At 41.8% G+C, this 22,886-nt stretch overlaps 1 protein-coding gene across 7 annotated transcripts in view; it reads left to right on the forward strand.

Annotated features, from left to right (window-relative positions):
* Positions 1-22,886, forward strand: part of ATG5 (autophagy related 5) — a 233,192-nt gene that overhangs the window by 30,257 nt on the left and 180,049 nt on the right. For all 7 annotated transcript variants that reach the window (XM_073576088.1, XM_073576090.1, XM_073576089.1 and 4 more), the window contains exon 5: positions 15,622-15,784. In XM_073576088.1, the coding sequence (XP_073432189.1) occupies positions 15,622-15,784 (163 nt within the window). The remainder of the gene's footprint in view (positions 1-15,621; positions 15,785-22,886) is intronic.

Raw genomic sequence — 22,886 nt, forward strand, 5'->3', positions numbered from 1 at the left:
CTCCTTTCGGCTCCACTTTCCAGACAAAGAAAAAAGAAAAATCTAAGCATAAGGAATGCGCATTATGCTCTGAACCTCTCCCTGACTCCTACCCCAAAAAGCTCTGCAAGCAGTGCACCAGAGAGACTAGGCAGGGGTCTGGAGTGTCGTCAAAAGACATTCGAGCCATAATCAGGGAGGAAATACAGGCTATCAACCGTGCCAGTACTCCCTCAGAGACTAGAAGCAAAAAACAGGTGACCCTCAGCTCAGAGTCAGAGGAAGAACAGGGGTTAATCTCCGATTCCTCACTCACATCCTCGTCATCATCATCAGACATGGAGGGACGGTCATGTTTTCCCCTGGATAGTGTGGATAACCTGGTCAAATCTGTGAGGAGCACTATGGGGTGTGAGGAACCAAGGGGTGCCCAAACCGCGCAAGAAATAATGTTTGCGGGGTTGGCGGAAAAGAAAAGGAGAGCGTTTCCAGTGATACCGGCAGTTAAGGCCCTAATAAAAAGAGAATGCGAAAAACATGATCAAAGAAGTTTTCTCCCATCGGCCTCAAAGAGGAAATATCCTTTTAGCGATGACGAGCTATTAAAATGGACCAAGGTGCCAAAGGTTGATGCCGTTGTAGCCTCTACCTCAAAACAATCTACTATTCCGGTAGAGGACGCAGGCTTATTGGCAGACCCTCTAGACCGTAAGGCAGAGTCATCATTGAAAAGGTCTTGGGAATCTGCCACGGGTATTTTTAAGCCAGCAGTAGCCAGCACGTGCACCGCCAGATCTATGCTCGTATGGTTGGACCAATTGGATCAACAAATCGAGCAGAAGGTGTCAAGAGAAAAGCTACGGGCCGCTATTCCATTAATCAGAGGGGCAGCTGTCTTTATGGCTGATGCTTCGGCGGACACTCTGCGGCTGGCAGCAAGATCGGCAGCTCTTGTGAACAACGCCAGGCGGGCACTGTGGATGAAGAGCTGGAAGGGGGACGCGAAATCAAAATCTAAGATTTGTGCAACCCCGTGTGAGGGTGAGTTTCTCTTCGGGAAAGCCCTAGACGACATACTCGCCAAAGCAAAGGAGAGGAAGAAGGCGTTCCCTGACTCTTCTATCCCTTTCTATAGGAGAACCTTTAAAAGACGACCGTTTGGAAGAAGGAGGCAAACGGATAGATCAAATAGATGGCCCGCAAAGGAAGAAAAACAAAAGGGTAGCATGTTCAGGGGTTCAACATTCCAGAGGGAAAATAAAAATTAAAAAATCAGACCCACCAGTAGGGGGTAGATTAAAATTTTTTTTTTCAAAATGGCAAAAAATAACTTCGAGCCCATGGATCTTAGGTATAATTAAAGAGGGAATGAAAATAGAATTCCTTCAAACCCCTTATGATTTCTTTATCATAACCCGCCTTAACTCTTTAGTTCAACAAAAGGCCCTCGAAGAAGAAATTCAGAGCCTACTATCTAAGGGGGTTTTAGTGGAGGTCCCAGTGGGACAGGAAGGTAGAGGATTCTACTCTCCTTTATTTTTAATTTCCAAACCAGATGGTACGTTTAGAACGATTATTAATTTAAGGAAGCTTAATACGTTTATAAGAAATTATAAGTTTAAGATGGAATCAATCAGATCCACCATAAAGCTTCTCTTTCCAAACTGTGTAATGGCAGGAATTGACTTAAAAGATGCTTACTATCATCTTCCTATCCATGATAGATACCAAAAATACCTAAGGGTCGCAGTGGTGTTCGAAGACCAGATCCGTCATTTTCAGTATACAGCCATGTCTTTCGGCCTCTCTACAGCGCCAAGAATCTTCACCAAGGTGATGGCAGAGGTGATGGCCTATATTCGCCAAAAAGACACTCTAATCGTACCTTACCTAGACGACTTCCTAATAATCGGGAACTCGGTCACCCAATGTACCAAACGTGTGGCTGACGCAATCTCATCATTGCAGGATCTAGGTTGGATCATCAATATACAGAAGTCCAGACTCGTTCCGCAATCCCTCCAGATGTTTTTAGGGTTCCAGTTAGACTCCACAACCCAGAGATGTCTACTTCCTCAGGTAAAGATTGCACTCACAAAAGAGAAAGTAGAGGCAGCCATAGATAGACCACGCATGTCTCTGAGAGGGGCAATGTCGCTATTGGGGTCGCTAAATTCCTGTGCCCCAGCAGTCCGGTGGGCCCATTATCATGTCCGCACACTTCAGCATCAGATCCTCCAAGAGGACAGGCGACATGGTGGTCATCTCGAGAGCAAGATAACCTTAACTCAGGAGGTCTTGACTTCTCTAAAGTGGTGGCTAGATGATGACCATCTATCCTCAGGAGTCCCATGGGTCATAGTACCATCCTGCATCCTAACCACCGATGCTAGCCCCCATGGCTGGGGAGCCCATATGGGGAATAGCTTTTGTCAAGGAAGGTGTAATAGAGAGGAAGGGGAATACTCGTCTAATTTAAAAGAGCTGACAGCGGTATACTATGCTCTACACCATTTCCTTCCACAGCTCCAACAGAAACATGTCAGGATCCTATCGGACAACACCACTACAGTGGCCTACATAAACAGACAGGGAGGTACTCGATCAGAGACTCTGATGTCTTCTGCGGCAAGAATCTTAAGCTTAGCCAAAAGCTGTTTGTTGTCCCTCTCGGCTCTTCATATCAGGGGAGAGAACAACCAAGAGGCGGACAACTTAAGCCGAGACACACTTCGGCAAGGGGAGTGGTGCCTCAACCGCCAACTCTTCAAGGATATAGTAAATTTATGGGGACAACCTCAGGTGGACCTCTTTGCCACGAGGGAGAACAGACAGATAAAGACGTTTGCTTCCCTGTCTCCATCAGATCACCCAGACATAGTGGATGCCCTCCAAGCCTCATGGAAGTTCAAGCTGGCATATGCCTTCCCTCCGTTGATTCTCCTGTCACAAGTGATTCGGAAGATCAGAGAGGACAGGGCGAGAGTAATCCTGATAGCACCATTCTGGCCCAAGAGGCCGTGGTTCTCGTGGCTACGAATTATGTCAGTGACAGATCCTTGGGTCCTCCCTTCGATTCCCAACCTGCTCTCCCAAGGCCCTTTCATCCACCCCCAAGTGGACAGCTTACACTTGACGGCGTGGAATTTGAAAGGCAGCTACTAAGATCAAGAGGGTTTTCTGAAACACTGATTGCTACGCTCCTACAGAGCAGGAAGGAGTCCACGACCCAGATTTATACAAGAATATGGAAAAAATTCCTACAGTTTCATATAGCACCCCATACAGCAGAAGTCCCGATAGTTCCTATCTTAGAATTTCTACAGAGAGGGAAGGACTTGGGCCTGGCAGTAAACACACTGAAAGTACAGGTGTCCGCGTTAGGGGCACTGTACGGCCATAATATAGCAGGAAATAAGTGGATATCACGATTCATCACAGCCTGCGAACGAACAACTCCAGTCCACATACCAACAATCCCCGCATGGGACTTAAATCTGGTCTTAGACGCCCTAACGAAGGAACCCTTTGAGCCGATAGACACGATATCCCTCAAATACTTGTCACTCAAGACTGCCCTCTTGGTAGCGCTGACATCTGCTAGGAGAGTGGGTGATATCCAGGCCCTGTCCATAGATCCACCCTTTTTTCAAGTATACCAAGATAGATTAATATTAAAGCCAGACCCCTCGTACCTGCCTAAGGTATCAACAAAATACCATAGATCTCAAGAGATACTCCTCCCAACCTTCTTTGAAGATCCCTCCACTCCAGAGGAGCAGAAATTCCACACTTTGGACGTCAGAAGAACTGTCCTAAAGTATATTGAGAGGTCTAGAAGCTGGAGGCAGTGTAGGGCTCTGTTCGTTTCTTTTCAGGGCTATAAAAAAGGGTACGGAGTCACGAAGAGCACCATTTCCCGATGGATCAGGGATGCCATTCGTTTAGCCTACTCCGCAAAAAATGAAAATCCTCCGGAAGGCATCAGAGCGCATTCCACTAGAGCAATGGCGACCTCCTGGGCCGAGAGGGGAGACGTTCCAATTGAAACCATATGTAAGGCGGCAATTTGGTCATGCCCTTCTACCGTCTATAATCACTATAGACTTGACCTTTCATCAACTTCTGACCTAAGCTTTGGCAGGACGGTCCTTGGCACAGTGGTCCCACCCAGGTGATGGTCTCTGGAATCTCTCCAGTGGGTGCTGTCGTGGCGAAGGGTAAAAAGCCGGATTACTTACCGGTAATGCTCTTTTAATGAGTCCACGACAGCACCCGCTCACTTCCCTCCCTGCTAAAGATATCGATAATAAAGTATATCTGCTAAAGATGGATAAGTAAAATTTAGATATACAAAAACATTGCCTAATCCTTGGCGGTCCTCCTGGTACTCTGAAATGCAAAACTGAGGAGGAAAGGCGGACCGCCCCTTTTATCTTTCCTGTAGGGTTTCCTGTTCCAAATGGGGAGGATCCGATGCCTCCAGTGGGTGCTGTCGTGGACTCATTAAAAGAGCATTACCGGTAAGTAATCCGGCTTTTTATTAATCAAATGAGTTGCCAAATGAATTTAAAATCTAGTTCAGACATTGACAAGGTTTGAAAAAAAGATTATTTGAAATAATTTTCTCCTTCAAACTTTGCTTTTGTCAAAGAATGCTCCCTTTGCAGCAATTATAGCATTGCAGACCTTTGGCATTCTAGCAGTTAATTTGCGGATGTCATCTGGAGAAATTACACCCCATGCTTCCAGAAGCCCCTCCCACCACAAGTTGGTTTGGCTTGATGGGCACTTTTTGCGTACCATATGGACAAGCTGCTCCCACAATAACTTAGTGGGGTTGAGATCTGGTGACTGCGCTGGCCACTCCATTACAGATAGAATACCAGCTGCTTGCTTTTTTTCCTAAATAGTTCTTGAATAGTTTGGAGGTGTGCTTTGGGTCAATGTCCTGTTGTAGGATGAAATTGGCTCCAATCAAGCGCTGTCCACAGGGTATGGCAAAAAAAAAAATCACCTCCAATAAAACTTCTCTCGTGGTGCCAAAAATCAAGCAAGATATAACACAGTACATGTGCAATAACCCTTCAAAAAATGCAAGCACACTATATAGATGGACTGTGCTGAATATGCTCCCGAAAATTATAGAAAAAACAGTGGGGATTCATACATTAATGCAGTGCTCAGCATTTCATATATCAAAATGGAATAATACAGAGAAATCTCCGTCTCATAGGGTTAACAGTGTTCATTTATATGGTACCACATATGGTCTGCCAAATATAATGTGCAGCAATATACTTATCAGCCATAGATGCTAACCCTAGTTTTATTGAGGTGATGTTATTTTAAGTCTCATGAAATAATGTTTTACATGTATGCTGTTTCTTAAATATCGCATATGGTGTGTATTGTTTCCTTGTGCAAATTTTTGAGGTGGATTCAGCCTCAGGAGTTATTGGGTGATTAAAATCCCTGGCTTATTTGCAATGGCTGCGACAGACATAACTTGACATTCTATCTCTGTCATTTAAATGTGCAGTGTTCGTATCATATATGTGCTTGTCCTTAAATTCGAACAAATGTATTTTTATGTGTGCTGTTTATTATATACTGATCTCTCTGTAAACGTTTTTTTTCAGTATTTTTCATTTCTTTCTATGGGTCTGCCTATTGCAGCGGGTTAGTATTTTTGACTACGAGAAGTCTTATTTAAGCTGCAAAAAAACCCGTACTTAGAATTGGGTTTTAATGGGTTTCTATACTACGAGAAGTTTACAGTGTGCATACTACGAGAAGTTTTCAGCACTATAGCACTTTTTGCACGAGACAATAACTGTCTTTTCACTTTTGTAGGTGTGAGTGTGTTTTTTTTTTTTTTTTTTTGTCCCCCATTTTTGTATACGTAGGGTGGTCTAGGGCGTTACTAGGGACGCCGACGTTGAGCGGGACGCCATATCGTCAACAACTAGGGTGACAACCTCCGTGGTTAGGAAGGGCCTCAATAGGGCTTATTAGGGCATGGTAGCTTTTTGCCCCGAGGTCTATAACTATATGCACGAGTAATATTGATTTTGCTTACTTGGCTCTGATCTTTGACCCCGTGGGTATTTAGTTATTTCTACTATTATATGTTTTCAGTGATTGAATTAAAAGTTAATTTTTAGGGATTATTATGTGCTTTCTGGTTCTTTCATTATATAATCCTAAATATATTCTGTGGAGGTTTTGTATCACTGATCCATGAAGCATGATGAATGCCGCGGCAGTGAGGCCGAATGTCTCCTGGCCGTTCACAGACATGACGTCACTCCTGCCCCATTCATCAGTCAATCCAGGGGGCAGGATGCCTCTCCTGTCACCAAGACACTGCTGCGCATGCGCAGTGCTGCGATGAGATCAGGCAGGAGAGGACTCGTGGTGGCCTCCGGATCCAGCATGGCGATCGCCAGCCCACACAGCCAGGAGAACATCAGGCAAAGATGAGCAGAAGACCTCTAGGTAAGTACCAGGAGGGGAAGATCTGCAGCATGCTTTCCGCAGCATGATTGCGGAAAGCATGCTGCCTTATTTTGCTGTTCAGCATGTGAATACCCCTTTAATGCAGGCTATGTATGGAAGCAGGGGGACTGTTGACTGACTACAGGGTTGATCCCACCAACCATCTCTGCAGAACTGAGATATTGGCTTTGCTGAACTAAAGTGGTGGTTAACCAGCTTCTACAGAACCTCTTTATCAGGTCTTCAGAAAGGGGGTTTTGGGATTGGCCCTCACAGAACACTCTGCCAGTATACCAAAGAATGGAGCAGCAGATTAGTATTCTCACTTCAGGATCCCTTTTTCTATTGATGCCCATTCCTCAGATTAGGCCAAGAATAGGATACCATCAATATTGATCTCCTGGGGAATAACAAGTTGATCAAGGGTTTGGGGCAACCTTGGAATATTGCCAAGTTGCCTTGATAATCGTATTGTTCTCTTCAGTGAAAGAAAGCATTCTTTGGGAGAAGTGCTACAACATTAGAATGGGCTCCTGAAATGACTTCTGTGAGAATCTGTTGTGGTGTCTCCTGTGTTATCCTTGCCTTGGTGACCGCCTCATTGACAAGTCGGATTGCTTCAGGTCTTGCTGCTTGTGCTGCATGGTTTGTGGGGATTGGTTACTTTCACCACTTCACCAGATGCTTCATTGGTCCAAACACGTCCCTTGCAAGTCGACTGTTTTTCACACACCCGGATGGAATGGACATCGTCAGCCTTTTGTTTGGAAAATACGTAAATGTGATTCTCGTAGACCAACTTCTTCTTCCCAAGTTTGGATAGAACTGAATTCATACTTGTAGAAAGTGAATTGCTGTGGAAGCTGACTGATTTTTTTTGTGCTAGTACACCTCTCTCTTTGTAGAGATTTTAGACACGGCTATATTCTGATGTAAAGATGAAATAAGAGCTAGTCTAATGTAACTTGCAGGACACCTGACATGAAAATTGTTACATCTGCAATCACACTTGCAAAAAAAGCAGGTCAGTGCTGGGTCAAGTAAAAGTTCACAAAATGTTTTGATTTTAGAGTGGTTTACATTCCCCACCTAAATCAGGCCTCATTCACGCTACATTTTTTGAAACCATTAATTTTTTTCGTGTTATGTTTTTGTAACACAAAAGACGTTTTAGAAACATTTTGGAAAATGTCTTGTTAAAATTGCGGGCAATATGCTCTGACACTATAATGCAATTAGTTGTGAGGTTTACAGATGGAAACAGTTGATTTAACATGTCACAAAAGTGCAGCACTCTGTACAGTACTTTTGTGACATGTGGATTGGTGATGGACGGGAATTCATGAAGCACAAGGACAAACTGGCGAAACATCCAAACACAAAATTCTGGGGGCAAAACAGGGTACAGACATCCGGGGGCTGCTGGCGGGGAAATGTGCCGGGGGCGAAACATCCTGGGGGCGAAATGTGCAGCCTGGGAGAAATGTACCTGGGGGCGAACTGCTGGGGGCAAAACATCCAAATCCCATAAATACCTGTCTGTGTTCATCTCATGAAACACATTTACATTTGTTGACCAGCTTGCTTTTTCTGAAATTGCACGACCAAGATTTCGCACGGACCAAGCTAGTTATTTTATTTTCAAAAGGCAGGCAACGTAATTAATTTGATACCAAATATGTGCTGCTTTTTTTTTTTTTTTTTTTTAAATGGGGGGTGGGGGAATAGGGGATGTCTGATTTTTCTCTTTATAGGTATATTTTTGAGTAAAATGTAAATTGATCTTTTATTCTAGAAAACTACTGACATGTCTTCGAATTTCCAAGCACTAAATTTTGTATTTATTTTCAGAAAATGAGAAATGGTAAAAAAAAATGCAGTGCTTGCAGACCTCAAATAATGCTAAGAAACCAAGTTCATAATCATTTAGAAACAACAATACTAATGTTTTAACTTGGGGAGAGTTCAGAAATCAATATTTTGTGGCATAACCATGATTTTTAATCACAGCTTTCATGCGTCTTGGCATGCTTTCCACCAGTCTTTACACTGCTTTTGGGTGACCTTATGCCACTCCTGGTACAAAAGTGTAAGCAGTTCGTTGTTTGATGGCTTGTGACGATCCATCTTCCTCTTGATTACATTCCAGAGGATTTCACTGGGGTTCTGGTCTGGAGATTGAGCGGGCCATGACACACATTGATTGACCTAGCTGTGTGGCATGGCGCATTGTCCTGCTGAAAAAAACAGTCCTCAGGGTTGGGGAACATTGCCTGAGCAGAAGGAAACAACTGTTTTTCCACAATAACTTTTTATGCGGCTTGATGCATACGTCCTTCACAAAGATTAACCTGCCCAATTCCTTGCTGAAACATCCCCTGATCATCGCTGATCTTCCACCAAATTTCACAGTGGGTGCAAGACACTGTGGCTTGTACGCCTCTCCAGGTCTCCGTCTAACCATTAGACGACCAGGTGTTGGGCAAAGCTGAAAATTAGACTCATCGGAGAAGATTACCTTACTCCAGTCCTCTATGCTCCAATCTTCATGGTCTTTGGCAAACTTCAGCCTGGCTCTCCTTTGCTTCTCATTGATGAAAGGCTTTTTTCTAGCTGTACATGACTTGAGCCCTGCCTCTAGGAGCCTGTTAAGAACTTTTCTTGCCGTGGACTTCACCCCAGCTGCCATTTGCCATTCCTTTTGTAGGTCACTTGACGTCATCCTAGTCAGCGGAGAGTCGTTGTCACCCTCTGCCGGTCTGTAGCTTTGTTGTCCCCAATATCTGCTGCTTGACCTTGTTGTAATGGACTACCATCTTAGAATTTTTAAGGATGGAGGCAACATGATGCTTACTGTATCCCTCTGCTAGTAAAGTCAGAATTGAGCCTTTATTTTCTGCACTCAAGACTTCTTTTCAACTCCTTTGGCGTGGTTAAAAGTAATTTTTTCATTCCTATTACTTTTGGGATATTACTAGCACTTGTTTTGCAATCCAGCTTGTCCTGTTGCAAGAGGATTGTGAACACCACAGCAGGGTTTTTTATTCTTTTCCTTTGTTAAATAAGATTTGGTTCGGGTGATCACCTAATCAGAAGCACATTAAGTAGAATGAGGTGTACTCTGGTTGGAATTCAACTGAAACTGGAATGGAATGGCTGTCAGACATGTAGAGAAGCTGATTTTTATTAAACTGTGCAGTGGTCTTAGGTTTTGCCAGAGCTGTATATACAGCAATACCACAGTACTCTCACGGTGCATGTTAAGATGGAGTTTTAGGGAATATTATCAAATTATTAAATTGCTTTAATTAGAAAGCGTAATTACCAAGTTTGCAAATGACTTTCTTTTCTACCTCCCATCAGTCTACTGCAATGAGAGGTTGTTTTGTATACAGTGTACAGCAGTTTTCCATGGAACTTGGCCACTAGTACTTGCCCAGACCCTGGCTGAGTGAGCAGTAGTTGCATTCCAAGAGATCGGTTGAAGCCTCATATCCCAGCCATCTCTCTCCATTCCATTGATTCCTATACTTCAGTTAGCTGCTCTCTTGCTCCTCAGCCCTTGACAAGCTGCTGCTATAAATTTAGCTAAATCGCCTGCCTGCATCTTCATCTTCTTCTGGAACAATTCTCCTATTCCCAGCTCTTGCTGTCCTGAGCCATGTCCTTGATCCAATGCCCTGTTATCTCCGTGTAGACTTAAAAACAAGCCACTGATGGCTGACTGTGTTACAGCAGAACGTGTGCTGAGCTTTATATTTCTACTAATACTGTATCTCTACTACTCATCAGAACTGTCGCTCATATAAAAGTGCCCATGCTGCCAGAAACCATGACTTAAGTAGACTTCATAGCTCTGAAGTGTTCAATAGACAACTTGAGAATACGCCTTTTTAAAGGGGTCGTTTTGTCATTTGACATTGATGGGTGAGTCAGCAATATCCAAATAGTGGTGATCTAGCAACTTCACCAATCAGCTTTTATTAGCTGTGGTATGGTCCACGGCTTCGCTGTGCACATCTGTGCAGATCCACTCCTATGTAAGAAAATATCTGACTGCCGCCAGGGCTAATAACAGCTGATCACTGGGCGTGCCTTCAGACAGAACTTAAGTATAGCTCATGAATATCATATGACCGGAGATGCCTTTTTAAAGAGCTACAATTTTCAGTTTGAAAATTGACTTTGCAATATTGTGGCAAAAACCAGCAAAATAATTTGTTGCTGTGTGCACTGGTTTAGTATCCATTAGCTGATCTTGAAAGCCCTTGTCTTCTACTGCTATACTAATATAAAACCTTTAGGTATTTGCCAAATAATTTTTCAAGCCATTTCTGCACACACCCACTATAAATCGCACAGTGCTAAAAGTGCCTGTAAATGATGGAAACATTGTATATTGTTGTATCTATGTGTCTTATTATAATAAGCTTTTGGATGCTTCACAGTGATGTCAGAAAAATCTCTAGTATTTTGCCAATTTTTGTACTGTGTGCAAATGTTGGTTTACATTGAAAAGTCCCTTTAGACTAAGAATCTAAAATGCTGACTAAGAACCTTTTTTGAGTAGGTGATTTCTAAACCATGAAAGCGTTCAGCTAAAAACAGGCCCATGTCTACTTTGTTCACCGTCATCTTTAAATCCGTCTTGCAGGGCATGACTTAACATGTTGTGTTTTTTTTTTTCTTTTCAGTATTTGAATAAGCTGAACTAAGTTTGATAACATCCAAACGGTTCATCAAAACCACTCTACTCTTAGATGCAGGCAGAAATGTAGCCTCCCTTTCAGTTCGTGAAGCTGTGGCTCTAGTTCTGAGTCACTTGTTCCACAATGCTGCACGCATAGATCTTATAGGTGCTATCATTCTTTTTCTGTACTCCAATAACAATGTTGTATTTCGCTCTGTATGAAGAGAAAACCCTAATGGGCCCAATTTGTTGTTCACATTGTTCTTGATTAGGAGATGTGCTAGGCTAAAACACCCCTGATTCATGAAGAGGTGCGTTCCTCTTCAGGAATTAGGACCGTCAGAGATGAGTGGCATGACCTTTCCACAATTCCTACTCCAGTCTCTGCTGCACTAAGAGTTGTAGACAAATGGAAAGATGGATCTAAAATGTCACTGACAAACTCCCACCCACTTCATCAGGAGTCTAGGACAAGCCTCAATAACTTTGTGTGTGTGTATATATATATATATATATATATATATATATATATATATATATATATATATATATATATATATATATATATATATATATGTGTGTATATATATATATATTATTACACCAACCAATCACTAAGCATCTTTCATTTCACCAGAGCTGTTTAAAAGAAGCTGACCTGTGATTGGTTGCTATGAGAAACAGTTTTCCCCTTCCACGACAACACCTCTGCTGCAGACACTGACCGGGTGGGAGAAATCTAGCATCCCCGGGAACATAAGCTCCTACTATTGTCTGCCCCCCAGAAAGGAGCACATGACAGAAATGAATCGCCCCCTCCATGCCAATATACCCATCACACATCCTCCATCCCATAGGCACATCTTCCAGCTTAAAGGGATCTCCGGTATGGAAGTTAGGGCAAATCCCTCAGCGCTTTGATTCTGACCCTAGGCTTCTATTAAAGGGATCATTGGTATGGAAGTCAGGGCAAATCCATCCAGCGCTTTGGTTTCGACCCCAGGCCTCTCTTAAAGGCATCCCCGGTATGGAAGTTGTGGCAATTCCACTAAGCGCTCTGGTTCTGACCCCAGGCCCCTCTTAAAGGCATCCCCGGTGTGGAAGTTAGGACCCTTCCACTCAGCACTCTGGTTCTGACCCTAGGCTGATGGGATGATGTGGGATATTAGGGATAGTAGTCTGGTGGCTCTGGCTAATTGGATGATGTGGGATATTAGGGGTAGTAGTCAGGTGGCTCTGACGGAATGATGTGGGATATTAGGGATAGTAGTCCGGTGGCTGTGACGGGATGATGTGGGATATTAGGGGTAGTAGTCCAGTTGCTCTGGCTGTCGGGATGATGTGGCATATTATAGTGAATGTGGCTATGTGGAGTGGGCGGGGCTCTACAATCAGATATATTCATTACAATTTGTTATAACTAACCGTAGTCAGTCACTTTATATAAATGAAATTCCGCAAAATCTCTGCTCTCAAATCAAAATGACCCACAGTGTACCTAAAACACATATTTTTGTCCATGTTTGGCAATTCTGAAGTGCCTAACTTACAGGCGCATGCCTCCAGATGCATGGGCTGGGCATAATGTACTGGTGACTGCAAAATGTACTGGTCACTACAGCAGCAGTTTGCAAGTTTCACCCGGCAACATTCATTGCTGCTTGTTTCCGGAAAATACCCATGGAGTCAAAATTGTCACCACCTGTAGATAAATTCCCTAAGGTGTATAGTTTACCATATGGGGGTCACTTGAGGGGGGGGGGGATTCTGCTGTTCTATCAATTAGGAGCTCTGTATATGGAGTCCGCGAACTAGTCTAGGAAAATCTGCGCTACAGGAGGCAAATAGCACTCCATCTCTCCCGAGTCTCTCTGTATGGCTAAGTAGTACTGTACAGCCGCGTATGGGGTTTTGCCATGTTCAGTACAAATTGTGGGACAAATGTTGGTGCCATTTTTACCCGCTTCATGTGTGAAAATGTCAAATCTGGGGCTAAAACTAAATTTTGGTGAAAAAATAACTACATTTTTACCTTCACTGCCCAGTGGTATAAAATTCTGTGACAGATACCTGTGATGTCAATATGATCACTGCACTGCTGTTTGGCACCTCATGGGCTCTCCCAGTGGCGCCTTCAAACCATAACAGTAAAATCTGGTGCTCCTTGCCTTCTAAGCTTTGCACTGTGCTTGAAAAATATTTCCCCATTACATGTAGGGTATTGGCGCATTCAGGCAGAAATGGAGCTCAGTTTGTTGTAAAAAAAACTCCTGTTGGCCCTTAGAAAAATTCAAAACTTGGGGCTAAAACATTTTAGTGGTAAAAATGTAATTTAATGTAAAAAAAAACAAAGGCATCTGTGATATTCACAGATGAAGTTACATTCAGCAAGCCTAGGAGGGGGGTGGAAGAAGGCGAATAAGCCCCGCCCATCGGAATGGACCGCGGCAATTTACATACATCTGAACCGATATATAAAAGGTATTTATGCTTGAAAGGTGCGGTGTCAGGGGGAAGCAAAAGTATTAAGAGAATCCTTATGTGACACACAATTGAATATCATTATATGATATCTCAAAAAAGGGGTGACAGATTCCCTTTAATAAACTTCTTGAGGGGAGCAGTTTTTAGAATGGTGTCAGTTTTTGGTTATCTTCTTCCATATATGCCCCTCAAAGTGACTTCAAATGTGATGTGGTCCCTTAAAAAAAAAAAAAATAAAAATAAAAAAAATAAAAAAAAAATTTGGTTCCAAAATTGTGCTAATGTAAGGTAGACATGTGGGAAGTGTTAACTGTTTTGTGTGACTTTGAAAATTGCGAAAATTTTCGCCAATATCTTTTTTTTTTTTTTTTTCACAAACGCAAGTTATACCAAAGAAATTCTACCACTATCATAAAGTACAATATGTCACGAGAAAACTTTCTGAGAATCAGTGGGATCCATTCAAGCGTTTCAGCGTTATTACCACATAAAGTCACAGTCAGAATTGCAAAAATTGGCCCGGTCATTAACGTGCAAATCACCCTTGGGGTTAAAAAAACAAACAAAAAAGGCATGGTTTTCAGTAAGACAGAATTAATCATAAGAAATTCTTTATCTAAAAATGCCGGCTGTGATGTCTGCGTTAAGAACTCTTTTATGTACCGGTATGTATTTTCCTGTGAAATAGTTTAAGGGCTTTTTCTTGTCTTTGTGGTTTGGCTCTGAAACCTCAAGCCAATTGTTAGAGGAAAGTTTCTGACAGGTGCACATTTGCCCATGTAGTGGAAATGTGGTGGCCATTCAGTAATATGGATGTGTTGGGTGACTAGACACAGCAGCTCTTCAGTTTGCATCAGATGCAGTGGGGAAAAAAAAGTATTTAGTCAGCCACCAATTCTGCAAGTTCTCCCACTTAAAAAGATGAGAGATGCCTGTAATTGTCATCATATGTAGACCACAACTATAAGAGTCAAAATGAGAAAACAAATCCAGAAAATCACCTTGTCTGATTTGGTAGGAATTATTTTGCATATTATGGTGGAAAATAAGTATTTGGTCACCTAAAAACAAGCAAGATTTCTGCCTCTCACAGACCTGTAACTTCTTCTTTAAGAGGCTCCTCTGTCCTCCACTCATTACCTGTAGTAATTGCACCAGTTTGAACTTATCATTATAAAAGACACCTGTCCACAACCTCAAACAGTCACACATTCTCCATGGGAGACTAGAAGCTGGATTTGTCTGATCGCCTCTGCTACACACAGGCAATGATCAAATCCACTGTATGTAGCTGAAATGCTCATTTGCTATGAGCGCCAACCACTGGGCGATGCTCATAGCAATCCAGCAGTGACAACCATAGAGGTCTGCTGGAGACCTCTGGTTGTCGTGCCGACCCATCGATGACCCGCGATCACGTGATAGGGTCACCGATGGGCAGGATTTCCGGCGCGCTTCCCAGAAGCTGCTGTCAAACAGCCGCGGGTGGATCGCGATTCAACCCGCGGCTGTGAGGGGCACATGTCAGTTGTTCAAAACAAATTGTGGAAACTTATCACTCCAAGACGTAGTGAGTAAAATTAACTTTGTTCATGGGAAAACCCTTTTAAGGACTGTCCCAAAGCTATAAACTATAATCGCATATTTGCTATTGTCTCGACCATTACAACCTTTGCAATAAATTTGTAGCATTATTTATGATTGATTATTTTGCTACTGAAAAGTAAAAACTGCAGAGGAATTGCTTTTTATCTAAATTAAAATGAATAATTTAAACTCTAATGTGTGTTTTCTAAGTAAAGTATGGCCACCAAAGTAAAAAGATGAAAATTTAAATTAATATTGAGGCCCTCAAGCCAAAACTGGTCTGGCCCATTTTGAGGTTTCATGCAGTTGCCTCTGAGATGTAACTTGCCCACAGCTTTGTTGGTAATTTACAATTCACATATCCTTTATTTTCTTGACAGAATTTTCCATCAAAAGATCTTTTGCATTGCCAGTCCAAAGAGGTGGTTGAAGCACATTTTATGTCATCTGTGAAAGAGGCTGATGCTTTAAAGCACAAAAGTCAAGTCATAAATGAAATGCAGAAGAAAGATCACAAACAACTATGGATGGGTTTACAGAATGGTATGTATTCCACTGACAGTGTGTGATTCTTGGGAAAGGAGTGTGTGGGGGTGGTGTCCCATTGTTGGGGACCCCTACCATTCCTGAGAACCGGGCTCTGAAGAGCCATATGTGAATGGAGCAGTGGTCAATCTTCTTAGTCCATTCATTCTTATGGGCTTGTTGAAGACATGTTGATCTGATATCATCTGTATATCTGATATCAATGGAGCAGAAGCACATGTGATCAACCACTGCTCCATTCATACAGGGATGTTCTGAGCCCTGGTTCTTGGGATCGGTCAGGGTCCCAGCAGTTGCACCCCCCTAGTGATCTGAAATTATCCCCCATCGCTTTGGTAGGAGAACTTTTAAAATTAAAAATACCCGTTTAAGTCTAAAATTCGGAGATCAGGCAGTTCCCGAGTTGCAAAATTAAAATAAAACTTGCGTATGACTCAGGAACGTAAAATAATTAGTATAAAAACACTTGCCCCTGTTCTCACCTTTCTGGCCGCCCCACTGCCTGCCATCCAGTCCTCTTCTTTCTGCTATTGCATCCTTAATCCCTGGTATCTTAACTGTATGTTACGATTTCCAACCACGTACAGGCCTGAAAGTCACTGGTTGTTGTGATGTCATGAAGTGCGCCGCAACCTTGTGATGCTCAGTGACCTCTGAGACACTGACCTGCTGAAAGGCCTGGCCTGTAGTGAAGATTCAACAGCAATGCAGCTGGAAACATTTGCGATAAGTTTATTTTTTTTATATTCCAACCCCTGTACCTGTTCCAGTCTATATGTATATTCAACTTAAAGATAATCGATCAAGTTAAACTGTATTAACCTGGTGATAATGGGTTATTCTTTAGGTCAGTTGTGCTTTAACCCCTTCCTATGGTGGCACGATCACGCAGCCTCGCATTGAGCGCCGCCATAGGAAGGGGTTATGTATGTGACAGCTGACACCCCACAACAATTCCCACGATCGATGCTAGCACTGATCACAGGCATTTAACCTCTCTGATGCCGCTGTCAATAGTGGCAGCGGCATAGATGGGCATCGCTCAGCAAATGATGGACTCCATGGAGATCCCCTGCACCAAGATGGCTGCGGGGTCCTTCCGGGTTCTGGAAGGAAGGTGGCTTGTGAGCGCCTGTTGAGAACATGCGCCAACACGCCTCCTTCCCTACCTGTCCGATCCTGATCTGATACTCTGCAGTGCAGACAATGTAAAAAAAAATAATAAATTACAAAGTGTAAAACTTTTTTCTTTATTTAGGGATTTTTAAAAAAATATTTTTCCAATAAATTTATGTAAATAAAAGAAAACAATAAAAGTACACATTTGGTATCGCCATGTTCGTAACGACCCACTCTAAAAACTTTCCCACTAGTTAACCCCTTCAGTGAACAACGTAAAAAAAATAAAAATCTAGTCAAAAAACAATGTTTTATCGTACCTCTGAACAAAAAGTGCAATAAAACGTGATAGACAGATGTGAATAAAAATGGTACCACTGAAAGAGTCATCTTGTCCCACAAATAAACAATCCGCCATTCCGCTCCATCAGCAAAAAATAAGTTATAGCTCTCACAATAAGGCGATGCAAAAATGATTTATTACTAGTTTTCTCAATAACAAGCCTATTTTAGTGTGTGAAAGCAGCCAAACATAAAAACCTGATATAAATCTGGTATTGCTGTAATCGGACCAACCCAAAGAATAAAGTTGCCTAATCACTTATACCGCACGTGGAACGGCATAAAAAATAAAACCAATTCTTCACCTGCTGTTGATTTTTTTTTTTTTCTTCCCATTCAGCCGCCCAAAGATTGTAGTAAGCTTGGCGCACATTTATTCTTCGCTAAGTGCTTACACTGGGGTTTCTGTGTAAAATCTCTGAAATACATGATTCAGACAGAACCCCCCGGTGGAAGATTCGCTATAATGAGGCAGATGGAGGCACTGTGGACGTCATAGCACCTGTGACCCGGCGGTGGACGTCATAGCACCTGTGACCCGGCGGTGTCCGTTGTTTTAGAATTGCATAAAAGTGCCGTCGGCAACAGTTTTGAGCACTTCTGAAAAGGACACCGCTTAAGAGAGGCCAGACAGAGTCCAGAGTAACTCTGCTGCCTCATAGTGAATGGATCCCTCTGGGGGTTTCATCTGAATCACGTCACTCAGATTTAGATGTAAACCCCGATGTAAGTGCTCAGTGTAGAGCGCCAGATAAATGTGATCCCAAACGTTATGTAAAATGTTCCCAGATTTTAGACAGCTGACTGTTAACAACCAACATCTTTTGCCACATTGCGTGATGATTTACCCTCTTTTAAGAGTTTTATAATCCTCTCCTTTGTTTCAATTGATCTCTCTCATTTTGGAGCCATGATTCATGTCAGTCCACTTGGTGCAACAGCTCTCCAAGGTGTGCACACTCCTTTTTAGATGCAGACTAACGAGCAGATCAAAGTTGATGCAAGTGTTAGTTTTGGGAATGAAAATTTACAGGGTGATTCCATAATTTTTCCCCTATGCTTGGTTTTAAAAAGTAACCATTACTGACTACCACATTTTTTTGCTCTTAATTTCTTTTCGTGTTTCTTAAAGCCAGAAAGCTGCCATTTGAAATGACTTTAGTTTTGTGCCATGTCTGTGATCTGCTTTTTTTTCCTACAAAATTAAACAATTGAATGAACATCCTCCAAGGCCGGTGATTACATAATTTTTCCCAGGGGTTGTATTACAGATTTATATTTTTAAAATATTTCGAAAACCGTGTATCGTTTCCGTTTCACTTCTTACTTTTTGTTGGTATATCACACAAAATCCAAATAAAATACATTTAAGTTTGTGGGTGTAACGTAAAAAACGTGGAATAGCTCACTAGGAATGATGGGTATGAATACTTTTTCAATGTAATATTTTTACTGTATATAATTTTATGTGTATAATAGCAGCTGCTGAATGTGTTTTTGCAGTAGGAAGTAATCTGCATATACTTGGTAACTTATATTGGTGGTGCAGTGATTTTATAGGTGTATTTATTAGCTTTGCTTCCCAAACTTTCCGTGTATTGACAGTTTTCCTTTTGAAGAGGCTGGTATATTTTTACCAAGTGATCGGCACTGTTTACAGAGTTCTTATAGTGGACAGTGTTCAGATATTAGGTTTTGTGAGTGATGAAAGGATAATTTTTCATTGAGAATCTAGAGCTTGGTGACACTTTCACATGGGTCACATCTTGACCTTTTCCACACCTTAACGGATGTACGAATAAAGAAAATGTTTAAAAAAAAAAAATAAAAAAAAAAAAAAAAATGGGCCAGCTGCTAGGTTCCGAGAAGCTTTGAACGGCTGGTGAAAGCATATGTGGGCTTTGGATGGCATTTGGTGTCTTCCATCTGCTAACAAACAATGACTCAGATTCGGAGTGACCTCCATCTTTCTGTTGCAGTATGACAGATTACATGTTTCCAGGTGCGGCAAAGAAACATACTGAAAACTTAGTCATTTTATGGTGGTTTAACCCCTTGATAGTATCAAAAATGATACTGTAGTTGAATTTATAACTTTAGATTTGTTTTTGTAGTAATACTGTTAACCCCTTCCCTACATGATTATTTAGCGTTTTTTTTCCCTTCTTCCAGGAGCCATAACTTTGATTTGTTCACATAGCCACAAGGAGGGCTTCCGAGACCTGTAATGTTTTAACAAGTGAATGCTTCGATCACTTATTTATTTATTTTTTTGTTTTGTTGCAACTGAAATAAATTTAAATTCTGGTGCTTTTCACCTGTTTTTATAGTTCTTTTAATCAGACTTTTATTGACCTGGAGAATCCAAATGTTTTTCCTGTTTTTTTTTTTTTTTTTTTTCTATATTTTTAATTGGGTGGGGAGGTGGCATTATCACTTTGAATTTTTTAAGATCTTTAATTAAAATTACGACTATCATGGTAATTCATCGGCATCTTGTGATCACCTTACTGGGTGGTCAAAGGTAGAGTTGAGCAAATATCTTCGGTTCCCCGCTTATTCGGCAAGCTATAGCGCTTGCTGAATAAGCTACATCAGGAACTCTGCTTCCTGGATTGCGCCGGCCTATGAGCTGATCGTCACCGCAGCTGCATGTGTCACGGCTGTGTCACGGTCACAGCACATCCATAGAGAGCCCAACATACAGGCTCTCCATGCATGTGCTGTGACTGTAACACACAGCTGTGACACATGTAAATGCAGTGGCGATCAGCTGTTCAGCCGGCACGATCCAGGAAGCCGGTTTCCCGCTGTAGCTTTTTCAGCAAGCGCTAGCGCTTGCCGAATAAGCTGGGAACCGAAGACATTCGGTCAACTCTAGTCAAAGGATGTTTGTTACGCTTGCCCCCCGGGACATGCTCTAAATGCTGCTGTTAAAGATTGATAGCGACATCTAGAGTTAACAGCAGCGAACAGAGATGGGCTTCACCTGTTAGAGGAAGATTATGGTTGAATAACATAGAACTCATCTGCTGACATTAATGCAGGCTCAATTTTTGAGCCTGCTTGAAAGATAGAGGTACCAAATATGACGTACCAGTGTGTCATATTTTGGGAAGTTTGAAATTACAACTCCAAGAAAGAAAAGTAGAATTCTGGTAATCACTGGATTGTTAGACATGCTCATGATATGCAAAATAAAAACTAAACAATTTTCAAAAACCTTTCATTTTAGTCAGTATCAAATATGCACAAAAATACCCGCACTTGGCATGCTGTCAGTGAGGTTATTAATGTTTGTTAGAGAAAATGTTCTGCCACACTGAATCCGCTGCTAGCCGCTTCTTTTGCAAATGCCAACCATTAACGTTCCAGATGTGCTCAATGGGAGACAAGTAGTCTGGAGACGTTTAGGCGCTGTAAGCTTCTCACATTATCAAGAGCAACATACGGTGGCATTAAAATGTTGAAATACGGCTCTTGGTACACTTTGGAGACATTTAAGCTTTGCACAGTGCCTTGCGAAAGTATTTGGCTCCCTGGAACTTTTCAACGTTTTCCCACATATCATGCTTCAAACATAAAGATACCACATGTAAATTTTTGGTGAAGAACCAAAAACAAGTGGGACACAATTGTGAAGTTGAAAAAAATTTATTGGTTATTTTAAATTTTTGTGGAAATTCAAAAACTGAAAAGTGAGGCGTGCAATATTATTCGGCCCCTTTAACTTAATACTTTGTTGCGCCTCCTTTTGCTGCGATTACAGCTGAAAATTGCTTGGGGTATGTCTCTATCAGTTTTGTACATCGAGATACTGAAATTCTTGCCCATCCTTCCTTGGAAAACGGCTCGAGCTCAATGAGGTTTGATGGAGATCGTTTGTGAACAGGAGTTTTCAGCTCTTTCCACAGATTCTCGATTGGATTCAGGTCTGAACTTTGACTTGGCCATTCTAACACCAGGATACTTTTTTTGTGAACCATTCCATTGTAGATTTTGCTTTATGTTTGGGATCATTGTCTTGTTGGAAGACAATTCTCCATCCCAGTCTCAGGTCTTTTGCAGACTCCAACAGGTTTTTTTCAAGAATGGTCCTGTATTTGGCTCCATTCATCTTCCCATCAATTTTAACCATCTTCCCTGTTCCTGCTGAAGAAAAGCAGGCCAAAACCATGATGCTGCCTCCACCATGTTTGACAGTGGGGATGGTGTGTTCAGGGTGATGAGCTGTGTTGCCTTTACACCAAACATATCGTTTGGCGTTGTTGCCAAAAAGTTCGATTTTGGTTTCATCTGACCAGAGCACCTTCTTCCACATGTTTGGGGTGTCTCCCAGGTGGCTTGTTGCAAACTTTAAAGGACACTTTTTATGGATATCTTTGAGAAATGGCTTTCTTCTTGCCACTCTTCCATAAAGGCCAGATTTGTGCAGTGTACGACTGAGATTGTTGTCCTATGGACAGACTGTCCCGCCTCAGCTGTAGATCTCTGCAGTTCATCCAGAGTGATCATGGGCCTCTTGGCTGCATCTCTGATCAGTCTTCTCCTTGTTTGAGATGAAAGTTCAGAGGGATGGCCAGGTCTTGGTAGATTTGCAGTGGTATGATACTCCTTCCATTTCAATATGATCGCTTGCAGAGTGCTCCTTGGAATGTTTAACCCCTTAATGACAGCCAATACGTCTTTTTACTGACCTGAGATATAAGGGAATATCATCCCCATACAGGTGACAATTCAGCAGCTGATAGCTGTACACTATAGCTGACAACTTGCTGTATCACAAATGATTAGTGTTGGCACCATCCAGATCTGTTTAACCCCTTAGTTGCTGCTGTCAAAAGTGACTACATCTAATAAATGGTTAATAGATTGTGGGGGCTTCTGCCTTAATCTAATTGTGTGGTCCTGATGTTTACCATAGCAGTTCATGGCCAAATAGTCTGCCAGCTGTCGCAGTCACTTCAGAAGTTAGCGACATTTAGATGGTAAATACTTTTTCATTCCTGCTATACCACTTTTCATTAATTCCTGAAAATCGCCTGAAGGGTTAATAAACTATTTGACAGCAGTTTTCAATATGTCGAGGGGTGCTGTTATCAAAATGGTATCACATTTGGGGTCTTCCAATATATATAGGACCCCCAAAGTCACTTCAAACCTGGATAGGTCCCTCAAAAATTTTTTGTAAATTTCCTTGAAAAATGATAAATTGCTGCTACATTATTAAACCTCCTAAAAGGCAAATAAACTAGCGTTTTAAAAATGGTGCTGATGTAAAGTGGACATGTGGGAAATGTTATTTATTAATGTTTTTGTGTGATATGACTATCTGGATTAAAGAGATAATCATTCAGCTTTTGAAAATTGCAATTTTTTTTTTACATTTTTATCAAATTTCTGAAACTTTTTATAAATAAACACAAAACTTATCGACCTAAATTTACCATTATCATAAATTATAATGTGCCACGAAAAAACAATCTCAATCAATGGGATTTGTTGAAGCATTCCAGAGTTATCACCACATAAAGTGACATTGGTCAGAATTTAAAAAATGACTCCGTCACTAAGGGTTAAAGCTGGATTTGGATACAAAATGAATTCCAAAACTTTAAACTTCACAACAGTATCACGG

The sequence above is a fragment of the Dendrobates tinctorius genome, unplaced genomic scaffold, assembly GCF_039654945.1.
Source record: "Dendrobates tinctorius isolate UK_male_01 unplaced genomic scaffold, ASM3965494v1 ptg000046l, whole genome shotgun sequence".
Lineage (NCBI taxonomy): Eukaryota > Metazoa > Chordata > Amphibia > Anura > Dendrobatidae > Dendrobates > Dendrobates tinctorius.